General features: G+C 37.0%; 1 protein-coding gene across 5 annotated transcripts in view; it reads left to right on the forward strand.

The window, feature by feature from the left end:
- The window catches only part of LRRK2 (leucine rich repeat kinase 2), a 149,670-nt gene that overhangs the window by 38,842 nt on the left and 85,368 nt on the right, over positions 1 to 25,460 (forward strand). For all 5 annotated transcript variants that reach the window (XR_007135912.1, XM_047787971.1, XM_047787969.1 and 2 more), the window contains 9 exons: positions 4,889 to 5,033; positions 5,166 to 5,305; positions 7,252 to 7,380; positions 7,455 to 7,625; positions 12,834 to 13,092; positions 18,285 to 18,473; positions 21,771 to 21,889; positions 22,288 to 22,357; positions 22,854 to 23,071. Coding sequence is in view for 4 of the 5 variants with exons in the window: in XM_047787971.1 (XP_047643927.1) it covers positions 4,889 to 5,033; positions 5,166 to 5,305; positions 7,252 to 7,380; positions 7,455 to 7,625; positions 12,834 to 13,092; positions 18,285 to 18,473; positions 21,771 to 21,889; positions 22,288 to 22,357; positions 22,854 to 23,071 (1,440 nt within the window). In the remaining variant the exon portion in view is untranslated. The remainder of the gene's footprint in view (positions 1 to 4,888; positions 5,034 to 5,165; positions 5,306 to 7,251; positions 7,381 to 7,454; positions 7,626 to 12,833; positions 13,093 to 18,284; positions 18,474 to 21,770; positions 21,890 to 22,287; positions 22,358 to 22,853; positions 23,072 to 25,460) is intronic.

Here is a 25,460-nt window from a genome sequence, read left to right on the forward strand (position 1 = left end):
TCTGAGCTGCATCTGTGACCTATACTACAGGTCATGGCAGTAGTGGATCCTTAACCCATTGAGCGAGGCCAGGGATCAAACCCACAACCTCATGGTTCCTAATCAGATTCGTTTCTGCTGCACCACAACTGGAACTCCTATGCACACTTTTTGATGAAATTAGTATATTTTCACTTTTTTGTTTTATCCCTCTTCTCTGTCCCTCAATTAAAGCAGATTTTACAGTATTTACTTTTATAGCTTTAACCGTACAACGTATTCTAATAAGTTTGTGAGCCCTGGAATAGGATATCTGGGTTTGAATCTGGCTTTACCACCTACAGACTAAGGTATTCTGCAAAGTTATTTAAAGTTTTGGTTTCAGAAGTTCCCTTGTGTCACAGCGGGTTCAGGATCTGGTGTTGGCTCTCCAGCTGTGGCACAGGCTGCAACTGCTGCTCGGGTTGTGTCCCTGGCTCAGCAACTTGCACATGCTGTAGGTGTGGCTCCAGAAAGTTTTGGTCTCATTATCTATAAAATGGAGATAATAAATGGCTTTTCACTTAGGGTTATTATGAAAAATCTTATAATTCATGCCATGTACTTGGTACAATGCCTGGCACGTAGTATGCAGTCAATAAATGTTAGTTAATTTTATTACTATTAGATTTAAAGGTATCTTTGACCTCTGGCTTTAAAAGATGAGAAAAATGAGAGTATTCACATTACCTTCCACTATTTCTACCCATTTTCTCATCGTTTTGTTAAATAAAATAATTGTACATTGACAGGGTTTAAAACATCGACATTCAGCTGTATAGCCATACTTAATAAGTTTGTTTTCGTCTTGTTCCTTCAGTCATGTGGATTCAGTGTTCGCTGCTAGTCCCTTTGTTGTAGTTTTTCATGCATCTTTTAGTTACCTGTTTCTTTAAAAAAAAAAGCTCCTTTTCTGAACATTTTGTTGTTTCTATATTTAGACTCTTGAACAAACAGTTTGGTTGCAGAGTCCTGGGGTTTTATTTTCTTTCTTTGAAAACTTTGTAGGCATTTCACTGTTTTCTAGGCCTGAATGTTTTAGTGGAGAAGTTTGACACCAACTTGATTATTTTCTCATTTTTTATATGATTTGATAATTTTTTCTGGGTGCCCAAAGGATTCTTTTTCTTGAAATCCACTTTATTAGGATATATCTCAGTGTTAGTTCTGGACTATGATGTCTTCTTCCTAGCTGTACATTTGATTTATTTTTTTCCATAAAGTTTTTCTGAATTGCAGTTGACTTAGCTAGCAGTTAGGAAAGAGACCAGTGTGGGCATTTTCTCCTTGAGCTGGCTAGCTCACTCACTAGAGAGACCATTTTAATTATTTCTGTGTTCTTTAAAAACACGTGGAAAATTTTGGAGCATAGGTTGTAGGATGTTTCTAATTAATGTTTCCTTCCACTTGCACTTTCAAAAGTTTCATGTGGAGTGCCCATTGTGGCTCAGTGGGTTAAGACCCTCACTAGTATCCATGAGGATGCTGGTTCAGTCCCTGGCCTCACTCAGTGGGTTCAGGATCCAGTGTTGCCGTGAGCTGTGATGTAGGTCGCATACATGGCTCTGGCTGAGGCTGGCAGCTGCAGCTCCAATTCGACCCTAACATGATAACTTCCATATACCGTAAATGCGACCCTAAAAAGAAAATGTTTTATGTGGACAGCACTTGCTAGTTAATTAATTATAATCCTCATTTCAATAGCAATTCAATAAATCACCATTTTCAAGATAGAACATTAGAAAAAGAAAGTCCACTGTAGGCTTGCAGATATACATATATAATATATGTATATGTGTATATGTATATTTTCAAATTTATTAAACTGTCAAAAATCAAATACCACTGTTTAAAATCACCAAACGGTTTGTTTGAACTCTGTCACATGGAATAATGTGATATTCTGCATTTCTTTTTGCACAGACAAATCACAGATTTCCTGTTTCTAGTCACTTGTCAAATGTACTGCGCCTGAAATTAAGATTAGGTGAGCTCAAGGCAGCAGAGCCAGTAGTTGAGTAGAAGCTTGTTAGAGGTGATGGTATTAAGAACAGATGCTTTATAGACATCAATTTGTCTTAGTTTTTTAGCATAAAAAATTAAGCCTATGGTGCATTGAGTTGGGAGCATGACTAGCTATTAACTTGTGGGGTCCAGTACAAGATGAAGATGCAGAACCCCTCATTTAAAAATCATTGAGAATTTCAGGGAAGTGGCTGCTGAGCGTTTAACCAGGTGCGGGGCCCTTCTGAGCACAGAGACTTGGCTTAGGGCACGTGTGTGCACCCCCGATGCTGCCTCTGCCTAGGAGGCAGGAATGATTGTATTAATAATCAAATAGAAAGTTCAGAATGACCGTCTGATTTTTCTCTTTTCTTTTTCTTTCTTTCTTTTTTTTTTTTTTTGAGAAGATGATAAACTTTTAGCTTTGAACATCTGAGTTTCAGATACTGGTGTCAAGGAAAGAGAAGCGTGGACTTAGAGCTTGAGAGTTTAAGCTTGTTCTTTGACTTATTTGCTCAAAGTTTTCTGTCTTGATTTTTTTCATCAGTAGCATAGGGATAGTAATCATACCCTCATCACAGCATTGGTGTGAGGATTAAATGAGGTGATATATGTGAAATGCTTAAAAGAATGTCCGGCACATAGCACTTACTGCTTAGATGGGCATCATCCTTGTGGCTGTTGCTATGTGACGGTCTTGAAGCCCTGCTAGTGTATGACATTCCACCCAGGAGTAGAAGAGTTTTAAAGAAAAGTTTTTTGGACTAAGCCTGCAGTTGAAAGAAGTGATTGTAAAGGAGATGGGTAAATGAATGGTTTTAAAGTTGGAGAATAATTAGGGGGATACTGTGTCGTGGAAATCAAGGGAGGAAAGAGCAGCAATTCAGTTGTTAAAGGACTTTTTTTCTCTGAATGGTTTTAATTCAAAGAGGTTAGGACAGAAGTCTGATTATATGAAGTTAGGAGGTGGGAAGAATGTGGAGGTGGTGGGTGTAGTCTTTTCTATGGATGAGGTTAGAAATGAAGGAAAAGTGGCATCTGGAGTGACCGGAAGAGCAATTTCGGGATAATCTCTCTCACTTAGAAGGTTTTCAGTTCTGAGGAGAGCATTCAGCCCAAGGCCTGAACTGGGCCATCGCTCAGTGTTTATTGTGTGGATGATGAGTTATCTTGTTTTGCTCTGGTGACAACCCTATGTTATTAGGGTCGTTTTAGAGGCGAAGAAGCCGAGACATACACTGAGAGCCATCCCACCAGTTTCACTTTACTTGGAGTTTGTATTTCTGGAGTCATGCCGTCCGAGTCAATACCACTTCTCAGTGAATGTTGTTTCATTCATTTTTCGTGGCCCTCAGATTCCTGGAATTCTATTAAGTGGTGAGACAGAATTTAAAGCCAGATTTAATTGTCTCCAAAGCTGATACACTTTTACCACCCAGGGAGTTGGTGAGATGGAAATAACTGACAGGAAAAAGTGCCACGGGAGGCAAGGATATGCGTGTCCTGTTGAAATAATAAAGGAGATGACCTTCCGGTTGAGCAGCTGGGCATGAGGAAGAGGACACAGGATGTGAAAATGAGGCTTCTGCCCGTGGCCCGTACTGGGAAAGAAGCCGAAGAAGGACACCGGGGAGGTTTTGAGGGACTGGACTGGGAAACAGATGAGTATCTGTTCATTAACAGTGTGGAAGTGAGGACAGTGGAAGGTAGAAAGTTTTGGTTGAAGAGGCTACATCAGAACTTGAGGTCTGACCGGAAGCTATTCTATCTCTGTGGTGAATGCCTGGTGCTGTCAGTCAGAGGTTTGGATTGAAGATTCCAGGAAACTCATATCTGCGAAAGCCAAAGTCCTCAGAAAGCTAGTATTGTAATTTTTGAAAGGAACATTCTTAGGTGGGCATTCACATCATAGTTGAAGTTTGAAGAGCATCATGGAAAAGCAGAGTGTAAGCGTTTGGTATATGTTGCAGACATCAAAAAAGGGGAGTTGTGACTGTGATTGTCACATGGTTGGGAAGTGTGTTGTCGACCGTTTGCTTCTCAGTCATTGAGCAGGGTGGCCTGGAAAAAGAAGTGACGTCTATTAGAATACCTGTAAATAATGTCAAGTCATCGGGAGAAATTGAGATTAAAAGGTTGGAAAATTAAGATTGATTCTAGACTTTTAAGGCAGATGCATTTATATTCAGGTTCTTGGCCTGACACTTGAGTATAAATGTATCTTTAAAGCTGGGTGAACCTATTGCAAGAGGTTGTTAAGGGAGATTAAACGAGATAAGGCATGTAAAGCACGGAGAGTCAAGAGTAAATTTCCAGTTACTGTGACGAAAGGCAGCATTGCATTTTTTTCTGGTGAAGAATTTAGGCTGGGGGAGCAAATGTCTTTGACTTGAAGTCATCTTACCTGTTTACAATCTGTGTGACTTTAGGAATGGTTGCTCAATTGCTCTAACCCTCAGGAACCCATCTTTTTTTTTTTTTAATTATTTATTATTATTTTTTTCCCACTGTACAGCAAGGGGGTCAGGTTATCCTTACATGTATACATTACAATTACATTTTTCCCCCAGGAACCCATCTTTTAATGGGACTCCTATTAGTAAGTGTTTAATAAGAATGCCCTGAGAAGAAAATGCCTGTAAAAGGATTTAGTACAGTGCCTGCCACAGAACAGGTACTCAATGTTACCTCTTATTCTTAATTATAAACAAAGTGATGCATGGTATAAGGCAGGATCAAGGATATTAATTTCATTTAGACTACTTCATGTATATTTTATCAGTCTATAACTGGCTTTAACTAAGGAAAGTATTAGAACTCATTTTTTTTTAACAGCAAATATTCTTAATTGTCTTTTTGACTTTAGTTCATTGGAAATCCAGGGATTCAGAAATGCGGATTAAAAGTAATTTCTTCTCTAGCACATTTTCCTGATGCGTTAGAAGTATTATCCCCGGAAGGTGCTATTGATTCTGTGCTTCACACGCTGCAGATGTATCCAGACGACCAAGGTTGGTACAGTTGAACTTGAGATTTACAACAGATTTTTTCTAGGCTTTTAGCTGTTCTTTGGACATGTTTAAATTTTTTCTTCAGTTTTGAGATTTAAAACAATGTCGTGTTTTTTTCTTTTATTTTTCTAGAAATTCAGTGTCTGGGTTTAAGTCTTATAGGATGCTTGGTTACAAAGAAGAACTTATGCCTAGGAACTGGGCATCTGCTGGCAAAAATTCTGATTTCCAGTTTACAGCGGTTTAAGGACATTGGTGAAGTACAGATTAAAGTATGTGCTTATCTTGAAAGGAATTTGAGATCTTGTACAAATTTCTCTTTCAGAGCAATTGGTGTAACTCCCACTTTGCATTAAAGGGTATATTCTAGTTAATTGAAAACCATTTATCATTTTGCAGCATTTTAATTAGAGTAGATGAAGAGAAGTAGATTGAATCTCAAAAGATCCTACTAAATCTCTAAAATTAGTATGTTTGTTTATCATTTATCTTTTCCTTGAAAGAGCAGAGAATGTGCTAAAAAAATTTCATCTAGCTGAGCTTTATTTGCTTAGATTTTAGATAAATAAAAGTTATGACTCTTCTGGTTTGTCATTCTTTTATTGTTAGCTAGTAAATGCCTCTGGTTGCATTTTTTCTTGCAACAAAACAATATTTTAAACATTTTCCATCAAGCAAAATTTAAAATGGGATCTATATTAACTGTCTATAAGGAATCCATGATATTGATTTAGGATTAGTTCAGGCAGGATTAAGAAATATATTTTTTTCAGGTTTTTTTTTTTTTTTTTTTTTTTAGTGTTAGCAAAACAACTAGTTTCATTTTCTTTAAGAGTTTCTGCCTTGGTTGTGGTTTTTTAGTAATAGAGTTTACAACTTTCATAAATCATACTCATAAAATATTTTCATAAATGGCATCATTGACCAAGAATAATAATGTTTAGGCTCTAATCTTTGCACAGACAATATTAATAAATAAGATAATGCATGTAAAATTCTAAATTCTCAAGTGCTAAACACACAACATTCTAAGACTAGAAAATACAATATGTTTTATAAATCTGCTTTTTATAAGGTGTCTGGGGCAGAACTGATTATAAGAAATCCTCGGGGAAGGAAGTTATTTTGTGTAGGTGTGAAGCTCTCACTCAGTATTAATTCGTCTAGGTATACATTTTAGGATTTTTATAGTAGAGGTTGTAAGTTTGGCTTGTCAGTACACTCTTTTTGGCCAGTTCAGTGTTTATAAGTTTTTTATTTTAATTATGTACCTTCTGTACATTTGCATTACCTGCTCTGCTGCTGCATTCATTTGAGTCTGCAAGGACCTGCTCTAGGGGCAGGTGGGCCAAATGCCCCTCAGACCTGCATAGATTAAGACTACTTCTATCATCAGATGGAAGGAGGCATTAGTAGAAACTCAGCATCTTAAGAGTTCACCATAATAATTTTAACATTTAGATGATTTTGTTAATATTATTATGTGGAAAGATAAACATTTTGAAAATTAAGTTGATCTTTGATAAGTTTACCAAAGCTAAATAATAGTCAAGTGAAAAGTTCATTCTTTCTTTTAAACATCCAATGAGTAGAGAGCGGTGGTTCTAAAAAGTAACGGTGTGGCTGATCCGTTTTTTATAAATGATTTGCTACAGTGTTATAAGCCTCAGAGTGCCTTCAGGGCTTCTCTCAAACACAGTCAACATGAATAATACCTAGGAGCTCTCATTTGTCTCCTTGGGGTTAACTTTCAGAAGATAGCATAAAAATATTGGGGGAAGTGCTAGACTGTCTAGAGAAACTGATCTGCAATCTTGTCTAAAAAATTCATGTCACTGGCCTGTTTGGGTTTATAGAACCGTTGACTGCAGTTTTAATCCTGATTAGTGTCTAGTTTTTAACCTGCAGGTATGTCTTCAAATAGGGATTCTTAAAAGCCAAGTTTTGGTGGATTAGGTATTTTTCCTTCTTTGCTAGATGGTTGTTAAGTGGCATTTTATTCTCTGTGTACCTGATTCTTTCTTAGTAATGAGACAGCAAGGTGTACTGATTGGATTTGTTTTAAGGTTTATAGCTTTCAAGTACAAACCCAGTAAGTACTTCTACTTAGTGAACAACCCGAGTTTTAAGTACCATATACAATTTCTCTCTTATAATATTTATATTCTCCTTTGTCCATAATTGCTCATGTTATTGTTGTTTCTGGTCACATTTTCAGGGATTTCAGACAATTTCGACAATACTGGAAATGTCAGTGTCTTTTTCCAAGCTGCTGGTGAATCATTCCTTTGATTCAGTAATTTTCCATCAGATGTCCTCTGGTATTATGGAACAAAAGGATCAACAGGTATAATGTTTTTCACCTGTATGCTCACTGTTCCGTATTTAGCTGACTCTAATCCTCACTTCTGTTCTTTTCAGTTTCTAAACCTTTGTTGTAAGTGCTTTGCAATAGTGGCTATGGACGATGAGTTGAAAAGTGTGATGCTGGAGAGAGCATGTGATCAGAATAACAGCATCATGGTCGAATGCTTGCTTTTATTGGGAGCGGATGTCAATTGTGCAAAAGAGGCAACTTCTTTAATTTATCAGGTAATTATTCAAGGACTCACTTTTGTCTTTTTTCTCTTTTGGACTCTGCCGTTGTATAGCTCTCACTTACATCCTATTATTCTTCATTACAGAATTTACCAGTGTATTGCATAGTTGCTTGTGGTTGGTAGTAGTTTAGATTCACAGACTTCCAGAGGTAATAGGCTCCTTTAGGTATTATTGTCTAATCCTTCATTTTACTTGTTTTAGTCACCTTGTTGATAAACAGCTTTTCAGATGTGTCTCCTGCTGTGCCTCTCTATGCACATTGTTCTCAAGCCACATATCATACAACACACGGTTTTATTTTGTTTTGATCGTCTTTTTTTTGGCTGTGGCCGAAGCTTGTGAAAATTCCCAGGCCAGGGATCAAACCCATGCCACAGCAGTGACAACGCCAGATCCTTAACCTACTGCCCCACCAGGGAACTCCTGCTTTGATCATCTTTCACCTGTTTTCTCTCTGCTGTCAGTTTCTCCATCTAGAAAGATCTCTCCTCGGGGGTGCGGTTCACATTGAGAGCCCTGTTGAGGGCCACCCTGCAGTTGTGTGGCACTGCGGTCCTGCCTTCCTTCTCATCCTTCTCACCTCAGGCACTATGCAAAAACATCTATCTAATTCTCTACTCTGTCTTTAAAATCTAACCTGTTCATTTTTCTCAATAAAGCCCTCCCTACACCCCTTGACCTCCATACAAAATATTTACTTCTTCTCTAAGGCTGTGACAATTTATGTGCCCCTCTTGTATATTTTGTGAGTTATATAAAAGTAGAAATGTACAATGTTCACCTTTGTATCATTCAGAATATCTAATTCACTGCTTTATATGCAGTATGAATTCAATGAGTATTTGTTAGAATGCATTACATGGTATTTCAAGTTTGTCTTTATTGTATAAATTTTTAGAGTTTATAATAGTATTCAGTAGCACTGTGTATTTTCTAGATACTTAATAATAATTCTAACATAGCAATTATATCATGATTTAATATACATCTGTAAATAACCAGAAGTATGCTATGTTTTCCAATAATTTACTTTTTTTAAATTTTTAAATTTTTATTTTTTATTTTATTTTTTATTTTATTTTTTTTTGCTTTTTAGGGCTGTATCTGCGTCATATGGAAGTTCCCAGGCCGGGGGTCCAATTGGAACTGTAGTTGCTGGCCTATGCCACAGCCACAGCATTGCAGGATCTGAGCCGCATCTGCGACCTACACCACAGCTCACCAGCGATGCCGGATCCTGAACCCACTGAGCAAGGCCAGGGACGGAAACCACATCCCCATGGATACTAGCTGGATTGTTACCACAGAACCACAACGGGAACTCCTCAAATAATTTACTTTTAAATACTTTATTTAATTTACCATTCACCTATAGATTCAAATCAATTTGTCAACTGTAAGATTATGTTAGTATTAACTAGCAGTCTACATAAAAAGAAACTGAAACTGTAACTCATTTTCATGGATAATTAAATTATGCATTAAAACCAAATATATAATCAAATTATTTAAATTTAGTTAAATTTCACTTAAGCAAGCAATATTAAAAGTTGCTTCTTTGCTATTGAAGATAATTCAATTATTTCCCTCAGTAATTTAATATGTTTTTACTGTATATCTTCTGTGTGATCTTCAGATCACTGCATTAATGGTACTTGGATATGCCAAAGAATTGAAAAGAAACTTCCCCTTCAGATTTTTCCTAAGGAAGCAACATATACCTAAAAGCACTCTAGAGCAGTTACTCAGCATTCCCCACCGGGAGTGCTTTCTACTCTTCTCTCAATTTATTCAAATCTTTCTATAGAAAAAGCTTTTTTTTTTTTTTTCCTCGCTTTTTAGGGCCATACCCGCCACAAATAGAGGTTCCCAGGCTAGGGGTCGAATCAGAGCTACAGCTGCTGGCCTACACCACAGGCTCAGCAATGCAGGATCCTAGCCATGTCTGAGACTGACACCACAGCTCATGGTAACGCCGGATCCTTAACCTGCTGAGCAAGGCCAGGGATCGAACCTACGTCCTCATGGATGCTAGTCAGATTCATTTCTGCTGAGCCAGGAAGGGAACTCCTACTTATGTCTTTTCTTAGAACAAAATCAGATCTTATGCATCCATGGGTGTATTAAATGTAAAGCATTTATCCTAGTTGCTAGAGATTGTGTCTAACAAATAATAAACACTGATTGGATCTTGTGGGTAGATTGCTTGGACATACCTTACTTTAAAATAATGCAATCAAGACTGTTCCTGCAGCAATGCTGCCTAATGAAGAACTCTTAACCCTGTCCTTTTTCTGAGTAGTTCTTCATTATATGCATTGGTACATGAATAGCAAGGACAGAGTTAATCTTGTTAGGTTTTCAGAGGTGGATTTAATGAGGTATATGATGGTAGAGGAGAATATGGAGGATTAATACTGGGCGTGAATATGCATGAATAGAGACCTGAGGATAAGCTTCATCAAGTCATGGTGGGAAGAACAAGTATAATGACGTCTGAATAAAAATAACAGCAAACAGGAGTTCTTGCTGTGGTGCCTCTGGGATCGGTGGCACTCCGGAGCACCGGGATGCAGGTTCCATCCCCGGCCTGGTACAGTGGGTTAAGGATCCAGATCGTCGCAGCTGCTTAGGTCACGACAGCAGCTGGGATCTGATCCCTCGCCCGGAATATTATTATCTGGTCCCTGCTCTGAGTTCCTTTGCTTAACAAAATCTTCACAGCAACCTTAGGGATAAGTCCTAGTATTGTTCATTATACAGGTGAAGAATTGAGGCTCAGAGAGGTTAAGTAGCTTGCCTGAGGACACGCTCCAGGTAAGTAGTGGAAAAATCTGCCTGCTTTAATCTCTTGTTTACACAGCAGATCCATGACAGTGGTGGTGGTTGGGGGGGATGTATATTCATTCGTGAATGCTAGCTTGAAATATTTGGCTTTGATTATGGGCTGCATTAATTGTAAATTAGAAAATGACAGGAAAGATGGCAAAGGATAATGTATTACACTTTGGCTTTATTTGAGTTATCTTCATCATTAAAATACAAAACTGTGTTTCTTTTTGGGGGGGGCTGTCGGCCTCTCAGAACTAACGCATGCCTTTTATTACCTTTTTTTCAATCATGAAATAATTTTTTTTAATAAAGTATAGTTGATTTACAATGTACAAATCTGTGTTGCTGAGGATTCTTTTTCCTCTTGGGAAGTTGAAATTACTTTCATAATTTTATTTCTTTTGTCTGATATGCTTTCTTATGTATTTCTCTCTTCATGGCACCATATGCCTGAAATCAGCTTGAATAGTTTGGGTTCCCCAGGAAGATTCTGCTACAAAATATATTGAGCATCTTCTCTGTGGAAAGTACACCGCTAGATAATTAGGAAAGAATACAGAAGAGGTTTCCTACTCAAGATGGTTTCAAAGTGTCTATTGAGAGATGGGGGAGGATAAGACATACATCACCTCAATACAAGTTAGGCATAAGTACCATCTTTCAGAGAGAAAAGTTTGCTGGGCTCCAAGAGAAGGCTTTTTTGACAAAGTTTTTTGGCTCCTCCTGTATCTTCCATCCCTCTGGTTCCTCCCTTCCTCCCATCTTTCCTTTAAATTTTCCTGTGAGCCTTTAAAGGATTTTAGTAATTTGATAAATTAAAGATATTCCCTAGGCATTGTGCTAGGCTACAGAGGTACAAATTGAATTAAAGTAGCATCCAGGCCTTTCATTCCAGTTATAAAACAGATGAATGTGTCTGGTCCAGTGTGCGGAGTGTTATGTTAAGCTAAATGAGATGGGAGCCTGGAGGAGGAAGGCTACGCGTGGCCCAGAAAGTTGATAGCAAGGACTTAATGTGCAAGAGATATTACAGTGATTTTTTTTCAAGAACGAACGTCTTTTTGCTGGGTGAAGAGCAGAGTTAGATATTTGAGGCCATGGAAATAGCATAGATGAAGGTAATGAGGTTTGAAAAAGTTGCATGTTATATTTGCAGGAATGTCCTGGAGGAGAATTGTTTTAGAAGATTTTAAAATAGGGTAATGACTTGATCATATACAAAGTATGGTCGTGGCACTGGGGAGAATGGGTTGCAGGTGAGTGATTCTAGACTGGTGGCCTTTAAGTTGGTATTCTCAAACAAATAGGACTGTCCCCTCAAAGCTCTTGGACACACTAATTACGAAGAATCCAGGAACATCCCCCAGTCGTCTTCTTCACTCGACCTGGTACCCTGAATCTTCGGGTCTTCTTTCCTTTTAGTTTTTAGTCCTTAATATTGGGTAATGAAAGGAGCACAAGCTTTAGAACCAGCAGGTATTTGACTTCAAATCCAAGTCACTCATTGACTAGCTCTTAGATTTTGGCCAAAGCATACATTTTCCCCTAAGTATTCATCTATAAAATGAGAGTAGTAATTTTTGTTGCATAAGGTTTTTTAAAAATTAGGATTAGAGATCATTTGTGTATAGAGTTTAGCATCCTACCTAACATAGGTTATTTCTGTCATCTATGACTTCAATGTAGTTGGTAACATCACATGCCTTTGCCTTTCAGAAGCTGTTTCTGGGTAGGGCCTGTGTGCTCTGCTGCAGGTTGCTCAGGCTTCTCTCCTTACTGTAGTCATGCTAGTTTTTGTGGCACCTCGCATGGTACCTACCTTGGGAGCACACTCTGAAAACATACCATTCAAAGGAAGGTGGAAAACTGAGAGAAGAGATATCTTTGTAGAAATTCAGATTCTGGTCCTGGAAAACCAGAATGAATGATGACTATCTTTTGCAAGTGGCATTAGTGAATTTTGTAATATTTGTATTCACACTTAGTTATTCTATGTCACGAATGAAGGCAAGGCAGTAGCATTTACTGTGTTAAGGTACTAGTTTCCCAGGTGTCTTCCAGTGAGCAACATGTATGACTGGTGGAGCCTCAGCTCTTCTGATTTCCAGCCTGTTTCACTCCATATCGTGTTGTGTTTTTCATGGTAATTGACTCTCATATGACAGATTTATTTGATTTATGTTACTTTGATATTTGTGGTGCTAATCTTGTTTTATTTTCCCAATCTATTTCAAGGATGAGGTTTGCCTTATTATGTTTTATTCTACATTTAAGGATGCAGGGAAAAAGCACACCTAAGTTCAATTACCTGGCTTCCAGGTAAAATTATGTCTTTAATATGCTTACCTTCTTTTTTTTCTTTAACAGGTATGTGAGAAAGCAAGTAGTCCCAAACTGGTGGAACTGTTACTGAATAGTGGATCCCGTGAGCAAGATGTACGGAAAGCTTTGACAATCAGCATTGGAAAAGGCGACAGCCAAGTCATCAGCTTACTCTTAAGGAGGCTTGCCTTGGATCTGGCCAATAATAGCATCTGTCTTGGAGGATTTTGTATGGGAAAAATTGAACCTTCTTGGCTTGGTCCTTTGTTTCCAGATAAGACATCTAATTTAAGAAAAGAAACAAGTAAGTGTTAATAGGAACATTTTAAATCTTTTTTTTTGGTGGTGTGTGTGGGGGGGCCTTTTAAGGCCAAACCTGTGGTATATGGAAGTTCCCAGGCTAGGGGTCAAATCGGAGCTATTGCTGCTGGCCTATACCACAGCCACAGCAACATGGGATCCTAGCCACATCTGCAACCTATACCACAGCTCATGGCAGCACAGGATCCTTAACTCACTGAGCAAGGCCAGGGATCAAACTTGCATCCTTATGGATACTGTTTGGGTTTGTAACCTGCTGAGCCACAATGGGAACCCCCGTGTAAGTCTTAATTTTAGTAGTTTTAAAATTTTTTTTTAATAACTAATCTTTTAGTTTTCACTCCAATTTGGTGGAACTAAAGTCAAACAAGCCATACTGTAAAGGTTTGAATATCTTATTTTTGTCACAAAGTGTTTAAAACGGACATATTTATTAATAAGTCCTTTATAACCCAGCAGCTAAATATTTTATAAAGATAGAACAGAACAGTGGCATCTTTCTGTGAGGTTACTTTTCTTTTTTTACATATTTTATTTATTTTTTATTTTTTATTTTTTTTTGTCTTTTGTCTTGTTGTTGTTGTTGTTGCTATTTCTTGGGCTGCTCCCGCGGCATATGGAGGTTCCCAGGCTAGGGGTCAAATCGGAGCTGTAGCCCCCGGCCTACGCCAGAGCCACAGCAACGCGTGATCCGAGCCGCATCTGCAACCTACACCACAGCTCACGGCAACGCCGAATCGTTAACCTACTGAGCAAGGGCAGGGAGCGAACCCGCAACCTCATGGTTCCTAGTCGGATTCGTTAACCACTGCGCCACGACGGGAACTCCTTTTTTTTTTCTGTATTTTTTTTTTGTCTTTTGTCTTGTTGTTGTTGTTGCTATTTCTTGTTTTTTTTTTTGTCTTTTTATTTTTTATTATAAAAATAATCTATGTGCCTTTTCAAAATAGAATCATGAGGGAGAAAATAACACTAACTTATCTTTTTACTTATCGGTAATCAATGTAGATTTTTTTTCCCCTAGACTTTTTTTTTGGCTGTGCCCTGCCCAAAAAAGTTCCTGAGCCAGAGATAAAACCTGTGCCATAGCAGTGACAACAATGGATCCTTAACTTATTGAGCCACTAGGGAACTCCTCCCAAGACTTTTTATATGCTTACATATGCTTTAAACTGTATGTGCAGAAACAAAACATACATGCATGTTTAAGTTATTATACTTCACATTTCACTTAGGGATGTATAATGTATATGTGATATCTCGTATGTACTAAGTATATTGATGACAGTTATCCTTATTCTCTGTTAACATTTCTGTCCTTTAGCTGTCTCTCATTAACTGACACAAAATGTGTTTTTAAAGCTTGCGTTCCCAGCTTTCCCTCTGTTAATTAACTCCCATGTCCCATTCCTTCCCCAAGTGATCATTCTCTGTGACTGCCATCGTAAGGACTCTCTTGTTAATAACATGTTTGCTTCGCTGTGATTTTCCTGATACACTCACTTGGCAATGCTCCATTTCTGGTCAGTCTAACCGGCCCCCTTTTCTCCTCACCTTCACTGAGACGCTACATGCTGTGAGAGAAAAGGCTCTGTCTGTGCCCAGGGGTACCTCTCTAAATTCAAGTTCTCTAACCTTCCGGGGATCCCAGAAGATCAGTGGCTGAACTTTCTGCAGTTTCTTAAATGCTTCAGCTCCTGTCATTTCCGATTTTCCAGTGTACTCTCTCTAACTAAATGTCTCTAGTCTCTGTCTTCACCTTGGTTTTGTCTCTCCACTCTTCCTGCCTCAACATTATATCCCTTTTTTAAAAATAAATTTTATTGGCGTGTATTTGACTTACAAAGTTCTGTTTGTTTTAGGTGTACAGCAAAGTAAATCAGTTGCACATATACACATATCTGTTCCTTTTCGCATTCTTTTCCCATATGAATTATTACATAGTGTTGAGTAGATTACCCTGTGCTATACAGTAGGTCCTTGTTACCTATTTATTTTATGTATAGCAGTGTGTGGAAGAATCATATTCACTTTTTATGAGAAAACATTCCTGCCCCCATGAAGTCTGGGTGGAAGATGGTCCTACATGTTCCTGCACCTTGTTTCTTACCTGTAGAGCAGTACAACATCATGTAATTGTATTTTTCCTTTTTATAATATACCTTTTGGTAGATTATCTGCATCACAAAGTCAGTGCCAATTTTTTTCCATTGTAACCTCAGCGTCTATACTAGTGCTTTTCACATAGTAAGGGCTCATTATTTAATTTACAGTTTTGGCAAAAATAAAAATTTGGTTGAAATGTTGATCAGCATATATGGAAACAGACACTTCACACATTATTGATATGAATTTTAAATGATCATATTTTAGGAAAATTTTGCAGTATCCATTTTAATTTAAATATGCATCCGTAGTTTGTTGACCCAGGAATATACTGATAAGGATCCATGATACAGGCATTCCTTTTTTTTTTTTTTAATTGAAGTATAGTTAACTTACAATGTTGTGTTAATTTCTGCTGTACAGCAAAGTGATTCAGGTATACATATATATATATATATATATATTTCTCTTCTATTAAGGCTTATCACAGCCTATTGAATATAGTTTCCTGTGTGATACAGTAGGACCTTGTTGTTTATCCATCCTACATATACTAGTTTGCATCTGATAATCCAAAATTCCCAAAATTACATTCCCCCCACAACCCTGCATCTCTCTGGGCAGCCACAGGTCTCTTGTCTATATCTGTGAATGTGTTTCTGTTTCATAGATATGTTCATTTTTGTTGTGTTTTAGATTACACATGTACATAATATCATAAGGAATTTGCCTTTCTCTGTCTGACTTATTTCACTTATTATGCTAATCTCTAGGTCTGTCCGTGTTGCTGCAAATGGCATTATTTCATTCTTTTTTATGGCAGAGTGGTATTCATTGTATATATGTACCACATCTTCTTTATCCATTCATCTGTCGATGGGCATCTAAGTTGTTTCCATGCCTTGGCAATTGTAAATATTGCTGCTATGAACCCAGGAGTACATGTATCTTTTTGAATTACAGTTTTGTCTGAATGCATGTCCAGGGGTGGGATTGCTGGATCATATGGTAATTCTAATTTTAGTTTGTTGCGAAACCTCTCTACTGTTCTCCATAGTGGCTGCACCAATTTGTATTACCACCAACAGTGCAAGAGGGTTCCCTTTTCTCCACACCTCCTCCAGCATTTGTTATTTGTAGACCTTTTAATGATGACTATTCTCACTTGTGTAGGGTGGTACCTCATTGTAGTTTTGATTTGCATTTCTCTAATAATTAGCAATGATGAACATTTTTTCATATGCCTGTTGGCCATCTGATACTGACATTCTTAACGTGTACAAAAAATTATGTTCAGGGCTGCACATTAAAATATTATTGTTCATGGTAGTAAAAACTTAGGGGAAAAAACTAAGTATTCTCCAAAAGGAACCATTCAAATTAATTATTCATTGGAATGCTTTGCAGTCATTGGGAGAAAAACATGTGGCAAATCCAAATATCCTGATACAGAATGCATTCTTAAGTGAAAAAAAAAAAAAAAAGAAGCAGAGAATAGTGGTTTTAGTACACTAGTTTTGGTGAAAACAATCAGGATATGGTAGTCATAAGCGTTTCAGTATGAAAAGACCATGTCAGGAAAAAACTCCGGAAATGGGTTTCCTGGTTGTTTTTGGGACCTTGGAAACTAATGTAACATGATTAGATTCCATGTTTCATCACCTTAGCCAGTCTCATGTCAACAACCTACTTACTTTCATCTTTGATTTCCAATAGAGTGAATTGTGTGCCCTTTGGAGAGATATGAAGTAAGAGTTACCATTTGGTTCTGGGTGACATTTCTTACAAGTACTGAAAAGTCTTACCTAATTTAATAAATATAATAATGTTATTTGATTGATTGGAGGGCATAGCCATAATTTTATTGAGAGCTGGTCTGATTGAAGGATATTTTGAATTCAAAGCTTTAAAACAGGAGTTCCCTTCATGGTGCAGCGGTTTAACGAATCCGACAAGGAACTATGAGGTTGTGGGTTCAATCCCTGACCTTGCTCAGTGGGTTAAGGATCCCGCGTTGCTGTGAGTTGTGGTGTAGATTGAAGACAAGGCTCGGATCCGGCATTGCTGTGGCTCTGGTGTAGGCTGGCGGCTACAGCTCTGATTCAACCCCTAGCCTGGGAACCTCCATATGCTGCGGGAGCGGCCCTAGAAAAGGCAAAAGGACAAAATAAATAATAATAATAATAAAAAATCAAAGCTTTAAAACATTTTCCAGGTACTACTTGACTAAGGTATGTACACATAATGTGAGCTATGACAGTAGTATTTGAAAATTTCCAGGCTATTTGTAGGACAATGAGAACTCTGCCAACTTATTTCTTCATAGTAGAGCATAATATAAAATGCAGTAAGATAGCAGGAAGAATGTTCACTTCGAAATGTCATCAGATTTCTCAATGGAATGAAACACATAGCAAATAGTTTACAAAAATAAGAATATCATTTATTATCTTCTGTCTTCTAAGCATTGTGCTAAAAACTTTAATTGCATCATTTCCTTCAATATGTTGCTAATCTTATGCTGTGTATATTATTTGTCTTCACTTCCCAAGTGAGGACCGACACTCAGGAAGCTTATGTAGCTTAACGTGCAAGTGACTTGAGCACAGGCTTGTCTGGCTTCAAAGCTCAGGCCCTTTCCTGGGTCAAGTTAGTATCATAAAGGTTCAGTTTTGTCACCTACGGCAAAGCTTTATGTAAATTTTTATGGTTTTTTCAAAAAGGTAAATTCATTGCCTGTTACTTTATTCATGATTTTAAAGTGACTTTGAAGTAAGAATAAAAAAATTCTCCTAGAAGTATAAGAATATATGGGGAACTTTGCTATGATAAATTGCTAAGTTACTGGTGTATCTTTTTATTTTTATTTTTAAAAATTATTACTTTTAACTGTGCATTTTTTTAAAAAACTTTTTTATTCAAGTGTAGTTGATTTACTATGTTGTATTAATTTCTGCTGTACAGCCAAGTAATTCAGTTATACACAAACACAGAAATACTCATATATGTTATATATATGTGTGTATTCTTTTCCACTATGGTTTGTTGAATATTTTTTTTTATTTTTAGATATAGGATCCACCCTAGCTAGAATGGTGCTTAGATATCAGATGAAAAGTGCTGTGGAAGAAGGAGCAGCTTCAGGCAGCAGAAGGAATCTTTCTGAAGAAATACTTGATAAATTTGATGAATGGACCTTTATTCCTGACTCTTATGTGGATAGTGTGTTTGGTCAAAGTGATGACCTAGATAGTGAAGGTAAGACTTGCTGAGACTTTTTATCGTAGCAGCTGCTGGAAAATGCTTTTCTGCATCTGTTGAAATAGGCACGTTTTCTCCCTTTATTACGTTATTTAAATACACTGATTTTATAATATGAAACCACACTTGCTTTTGCGCGGTAAATCTTACTTGGTTATGGTGTATTATCCTTTTAAAATATTATTTTATTTGATTTTCTAAAATTGTGTTAAGGCTGTTTCATCTATGGGGGATATTGGTTTGTAGTTTTATGTTTGCTTGTAACTAAGAATAATGCTGGCCTCTTGAAATGACTTGAAAGGTGCTCTCGACTCAACTGTTTTCTGAAAGCGTCTGTGTAGGAGACATCTTATTCTTAAATGTTTAATAGAATTCACCAGTAAAGCCTTGTAGGTTAGGAATTTTGGGGTGGGATGGGGAGAATTTTAAATTATAAATATAATAACTAATAAATTATGGTTATTTTCTGTTACTTCTTGTGTCAGTTTTTGTAATTTGTAACTTTCGAGGAATTTGTTCATTTTACATAAGTTGCCAGATTTGTTTGTTTAATATTATTTATAGTAATTCTCTTATTATCCTGTTAATGTTTATAAGACCATTAGTGATAATCTGATCTTTAATTCTTGACATTGATAATTTTTTTTTTTCTTTTTACGGCAGCACCTGAGGCAGTATGGAAATTCCCAGGCTAGGGGTGGAATTGGAGCTGCAGCTGCTGGCCTACACCACAGCCACAGCAATGCCAGATCCAAGCCACCATCCGCAACCTATGAAGCAGCTTGTTGCAATCCTGGATCTTTAACCCCCTGAGCAAGACCAGGGATCGAACCTGGATCCTCAAGGAGACTATGTCGGATCCTTAACTCACTGAGCCACAGTGGGAACTCCTGACATTGATAAGATTTTTGTCTTTCTTTTTTTGGCCTTCTTCAGTCTAACTCAAGCTTTATTAATTTTATTGATCTTTTAAAAAAATCATGTTTTTACTTGATTTTTCTGTACTGATTGTCCATTTTCTTTTTCAGTGATTTTTGCTCTTATGTTTATTTCTTTTTATTTTACTTATTTTGATTTCTTTGGATTCTTATTTTTATAGATTTTTAACATGGAAGTTTAGGACACTGATTTTTAGACCTTTCTAATATTATACTATAAACATTTAAGGCCATACAAATGCTTCTGAATACTACTTTAGCTGCATCCCACAATTTTCATATATTCTGTTTATATTTAGTACTGAGCTTTTTAAATTTCCTTTGTGATTTTTTTGTTTAAACTCATGGGTCACTTAGAAGAGTGTTGTTATTTTCTATACTTGGACACTTTCCACATAACTTTCTCTTACTGGTTTCAAATTTAACTTTGTCGTGGTCAAAGAACCTATTCTGGTGATTTCTGTCCTTTTATATTTATTAAGACATGGTTTATGGTCTATCTTAGTGAATGTGTTGTGTGCAACTTTCTTAAAAAAATGTGTATTTGGTTGTTATTGGGTGAAGTCAATAGGGTTAAATTATTTGATAGTATTTTTCAGGTCTTCTATATCTTTGCTGATTTTTCTCTGTATTTGTTGTATTTAAGAAGGAAATGTTGAGATTGTAGTTGTGGATTTGTTAAATCTTTCCATTCTATCAGTTTATACTTTGTGTATTTTGAAGCTCTGTTATTGGGTATACAAACATTAAGTATGGTAAATTTTTTGATGATTTAACCCCCTTATATTGACCCAAGTTTGCATCTAGTATCATCTCCTTCCTCCTGAAGAATCCCTTTTTCATTTCTTACAGTGCAGAACTGTAGGAAATCCCTAAGAAGATTATTGAAACTCTTTATTCATGGCTCTGATTTAGAGCTTTCAGCTAAATTAGTCTCCATGAACACCGATCTCTATTTCCTCATCTCAGGAAAGCCCTTGGACTTTGTTTAAATTCCTTTTCCCTATGCCCGTGGCCCTTAAATTGCCTCCAGGCAGAAAGCCAGGGTGATCATAAGGGTCACATAATTTGTTTCTCTTTTTTCTGGAATTACATAGTCCTGAATGGTCTGCTGCCCAATGTGTGAAACCACTTGTTTAAAAAATTTTGTCCAATTTTCTAGTTGTTTGCTGTGGGGAGATCAAGTTCAGCATTTGTTACTCCATCATGGCTGAAAGAAGAATTCTCTTTTAAGTATTTTTAAATAATGGAAAAACATCAGAAATGCTAAAATAAAAATAGTTGATATTTGGATAGTAAATTTTGTGATTTGTTTTGACAAAGTATATTATGTTTCTAAAATAAAAGAGTGATAGAATTTTAAAGTCTCATGGTTTTTTCAAAAAATGGCTGCACATTATTTATCCTTAATGATATGATTTAATATTAATCCTTATTTTCTTGATAATCCTTAACTTAAAAAGTAATTCTCATCTCTCAAAACAATGTTACCAACTAAAGTCACTGTGTTAGTTTAATGTCATTCCATAAATGAAACCATAAAATATGTAATTCAAATAGAGATGTACTCAAAATTGCTGGATGTTAAATAAAGTGTGATTTCTATATTTAAAACGAGATTCAAAACATTTCTGAGGAAAAAGTAAGAGAAGCAGAAAAGAATAACATTAACCAGATTTATGTATAAACTTTTTCTGCTCTCTGAACATGCATGTTTTTTTTATAGCATTTGTAACAATTTTTTTAACTTGGCTTTTTCCTGCTGTGCTATGAGCTCATGGGAGGCTGGATTATTTTTCCTTCTTGTCTTTATCCTGCATTTACTCAGTGTCTAGTCGGTGACAGCCATTCAATAAATATTTATAGGGAGTTTCCATCGTGGTGCAGTGGTTCACGAATCCGACTAGGACCCATGAGGTTGCGGGTTCGATCCCTGGCCTTGCTCAGTGGGTTAAGGATCCGGCATTGCCGTGAGCTGTGGTGTAGGTCACAGGTGCAGCTCAGATCCTGCGTTGCTGTGGCTCTGGTGTAGGCTGGCGCTACAGCTCTGATTAGACCCCTAGCCTGGGAACCTCCATGTGCCGCGGGAGCTGCCCAAGAAATAGCAAAAAAAGACAAAAAAAATAAAATAAAAATAACAATAAAAATAAATTTATAGATGAAGAAAAATGTAGTTGAATTTGAAAATGAAAAGCCAACATAGTTTAGCATTTCTGTTTTAAAAATGTTACAACAGGTTTTGGGCAATTTCCGTTCATGGAAATGTGTTTAATCTTTTGTGATTGAACTATGACGTTAGCATCTTATGATTAGGTCAGCATTTCTTACTTACCTTTATTTTATTGTTTAAAAATAGGAAGTGAAGGCTCATTTCTTGTGAAAAAGAAAGCAAATTCAATCAGTGTAGGAGAGTTTTACCGAGATGCTGCCTTGCAGCGTTGCTCACCAAATTTGCAAAGACATTCCAATTCTTTGGTAAGTAATGTTATAAAAATTATAATTAAATGTTGTATATTTTGTTTGACACTCTTCAAGAACTGAAATTGTGTGCCAAACCTAGAAGCTATTGGTGAGGAAATTCCTTAAAATATGAAAACTCTATATGCAGAATTTGTGTATATTTGTAAACTTTTGGGCACGTTGGGGCATGCATGTGCCATGTACACTTTAAAATGGTTTTACTCTTTTTTTTTTTTTTTTTTAGAGCTTCCTGTCTATGGGGCCCAGACTAAGTCTGTGTCTAATGTTATGGCTTGGACCCATGAATACTTTAGCTAGTAATGTTACAGTGACTCCTAAAGAAACCAGATAGGAAAATGTTCTCTTTGTTTCAAAAAATGATGATAATTTTATTATAAATATTTGTTTAATAGGGACCCATGGTTGATTATGAAGATTTGCTGAAGAGAAAAAGAAAGATACTATCTTCAGATGACTCACTCAGTAAGTACTTGAAAGTAATCATAAGTAAATCAGTATTTTGAGCAGAGTACAGTACTTTGTTAAATTTCCTCTGATTATTCAAGTTTCTTGGTGTCAATTTTATTTTACATAACCTTCAAGTTATATTTCCCTAATGATTCCATAGACTATAGAGAAATGAAATACAATTATAGATTTAAAAATGTAGCTTTTCTGATGTTACATAGGACATTTTTATCCTTCCTGTTTTTCCAAAATGTAAATTTTACCCTTACCAGTGCCCCTCTTCAAGTTCTTCTCTAAGGTCTTTTGTTTCTACACACTACTTATACCACTGGATTAAATATTTATTATTTACTGTACATCTCTGCTGCTGGAATGTAATTTCCACAGTTTGGTTTTCTGTTGAATCTCTGGTGCCTTGCAGAGAGCCTGACTCTAGTAGATGATCAATACGCAGCTTCCCAATGAACTTAAATTGGTTGCTTATGTTTCCATTGTTTGTTTTTGACAAAAGGAACATCAAAACTCCAATCACACGTGAGGCATTCAGACAGCATTTCTTCCTTGGCTTCTGAGAGAGAAAACATTACATCATTAGACCTCTCAGCGAATGAACTAAAAGATATTGATGCCCTGAGCCAGAAATCCTGCATCAGTGGTCATTTGGAGCATCTTGAAAAGCTGGAGCTTCACCAGAATGCACTCATGAGCTTCCCACAACAGCTGTGTGAAGTAAATTTAATTTATCCTTATTATTCCTGGAGTATTGCAAGAGCTTTTACATTTGTATTTAACTTGCATGCTTAAATTTTTAAAAGGAAAATTCTACTTTTTTGTCACTAGACAGTAATTCCCTCATTCTTCTGGTTGTCATACAAGTGTCTCAGTCTGTGTGGTGTTCCAGAAGCATCTTTGAGGGCAGGCAATGGAAATGGAAGAGGAATCTGATTAAAAAAGAACTCTAGGTTCTGTTCTGAAGATCCATGGCATGTATTAAAGTCTAGCAAGGCTGTGTATTAATTATGCCTTCCATTATTTAACTCCAGTTAAGACAAATTAAACTGTTTAAATAAGGCAGACTAGAATTATTTTTTCAATTTTTTAATTTTAATTTTTGTTTTTTAGGGCCGCACCTGCAGCATGTGGAGGTTCTCAGGCTAGGGGTCGAATTGAGCTACAGCCTACACCACAGCCACAGCAATGCCAGATCTGAGCTGTGTCTGCAACCTGCACTGCAGCTCATCGCAGCACAGTATCCTTAACCCACTGAGTCCAGGGATCAGACTGCATCCTCATGGATACTAGTCAGCTTAATTACCACTGAGCCAGGACTGGAACTCCTAGGCAGACTAGACCTGGTTTGACAGTCCTGCTTTGCTTAGCTACCAACCTTGTCACAGTAGATTATATTTAAGTGGTGTCTTTCCCCTAAAGTTTGTATGTCTAAAAAGAGAAAAGAAAGGTGATTCCCACCCTACCCCAGAGTCTAAAATATGTCCTCTCTCTCACTTCCTCTTTGCCCGACTAAATATTCCAAGTCACAAGGGCATCATTTTATTTTATTTTATTTTTTTAAATTTTTTTTTATTTTTTTTTATTTTCCCACTGTACAGCAAGGGGGTCAGGTTATCCTTACATGTATACATTACAATTACATTTTTCCCCCAGCCTTTCTTCTGTTGCAACATGAGTATCTAGACAAAGTTCTCAATGCTATTCAGCAGGATCTCCTTGTAAATCTATTCTAAGTTGTGTCTGATAAGCCCAAGCTCCCGATCCCTCCCACTCCCTCCCCCTCCCCCTCCCATCAGGCAGCCACAAGTCTCTTCTCCAAGTCCATGATTTTCTTTTCTGAGGAGATGTTCATTTGTGCTGGATATTAGATTCCAGTTATAAGTGATATCATATGGTGTTTGTCTTTGTCTTTCTGGCTCATTTCACTCAGTATGAGATTCTCTAGCTCCATCCATGTTGCTGCAAATGGCATTATGTCATTCTTTTTTATGGCTGAGTAGTATTCCATTGTGTATATATACCACCTCTTCCGAATCCACTCATCTGTCGATGGACATTTGGGTTGTTTCCATGTCTTGGCTATTGTGAATAGTGCTGCAATGAACATGTGGGTGCACGTGTCTCTTTTAAGTAGAGTTTTGTCCGGATAGATGAAGGGCCTCATTTTAAATGTCGCTTCCTTGCCATCTGCTTCCTTTTTTGTGTCCTCTTCTTCCCTTCAGGCTAGATGGCCTACCACTTGGTTTACATATCCACAGCATCCACTCTTTTCCCTCCAGTGCTCATTACTGTTAATTTTGATCTAAGGCATATTGTCCCCACTAAATTGTAACCTCCTTGGGAACTGTTGCAGGCTTGTTCATGTCTATGCCCAGTCCCTAATAAGGTCTGACATCTAGTGGAGGCTCAGTAAGTGATTACTGAACTAACTTGTGAAGGAATTAATGACTGACACATCATAGACCTTCAGTAGATATTTGCTAAATAGTAAGTAAAAGAAAACTAGAATTTGGCCTAGCTAAAACAAAGATTATTTGGAGAGAGGCTGGCAAAGTGAGATATATTAGGGCATTCAAAGAGTCAGAACCTTCTCTTAAGGGAACTTCAAATCAGCACCACTAGATGATGCTTTTTGTTAACTTCTTGTCCACTGTGTCTCTATAAGAAAATTTGCTGATTAAAACCTTGGGAATAGGAAAAACACTATGGAGATTCCTCAGAAAACTAAAAATAGAATTACTGTTTGATCCAGCAGTCACACTCCTGGGCATCAATCCAGAGAAAACCATGACTTGAAAAGATACATGTACTCCAATGTTCACTGCAGCACTATATACAATAGACAAGACATGGAAACAACCTAAATGTCCATTGACAGAGGAGTGGATGAAGAAGATGTGGTACATATACACAATGGAATATTACTCAGCCATTAAAAGGAAAGAAATAGCAGCATTTGCAGCAACATGGATGGACCTAGAAATTATCATGCTAAGTAAAGCTAGTCAGACAGTGAGACACCAACATCATATGCTATCACTAACATGTGGAATCTAAGAAAAGGACACAATGAACTTCTTTGCAGAGCAGATACTAACTCATAGAC

This window comes from Phacochoerus africanus, chromosome 7 (assembly GCF_016906955.1).
Source record: "Phacochoerus africanus isolate WHEZ1 chromosome 7, ROS_Pafr_v1, whole genome shotgun sequence".
Taxonomy (NCBI): Eukaryota; Metazoa; Chordata; class Mammalia; order Artiodactyla; family Suidae; genus Phacochoerus; species Phacochoerus africanus.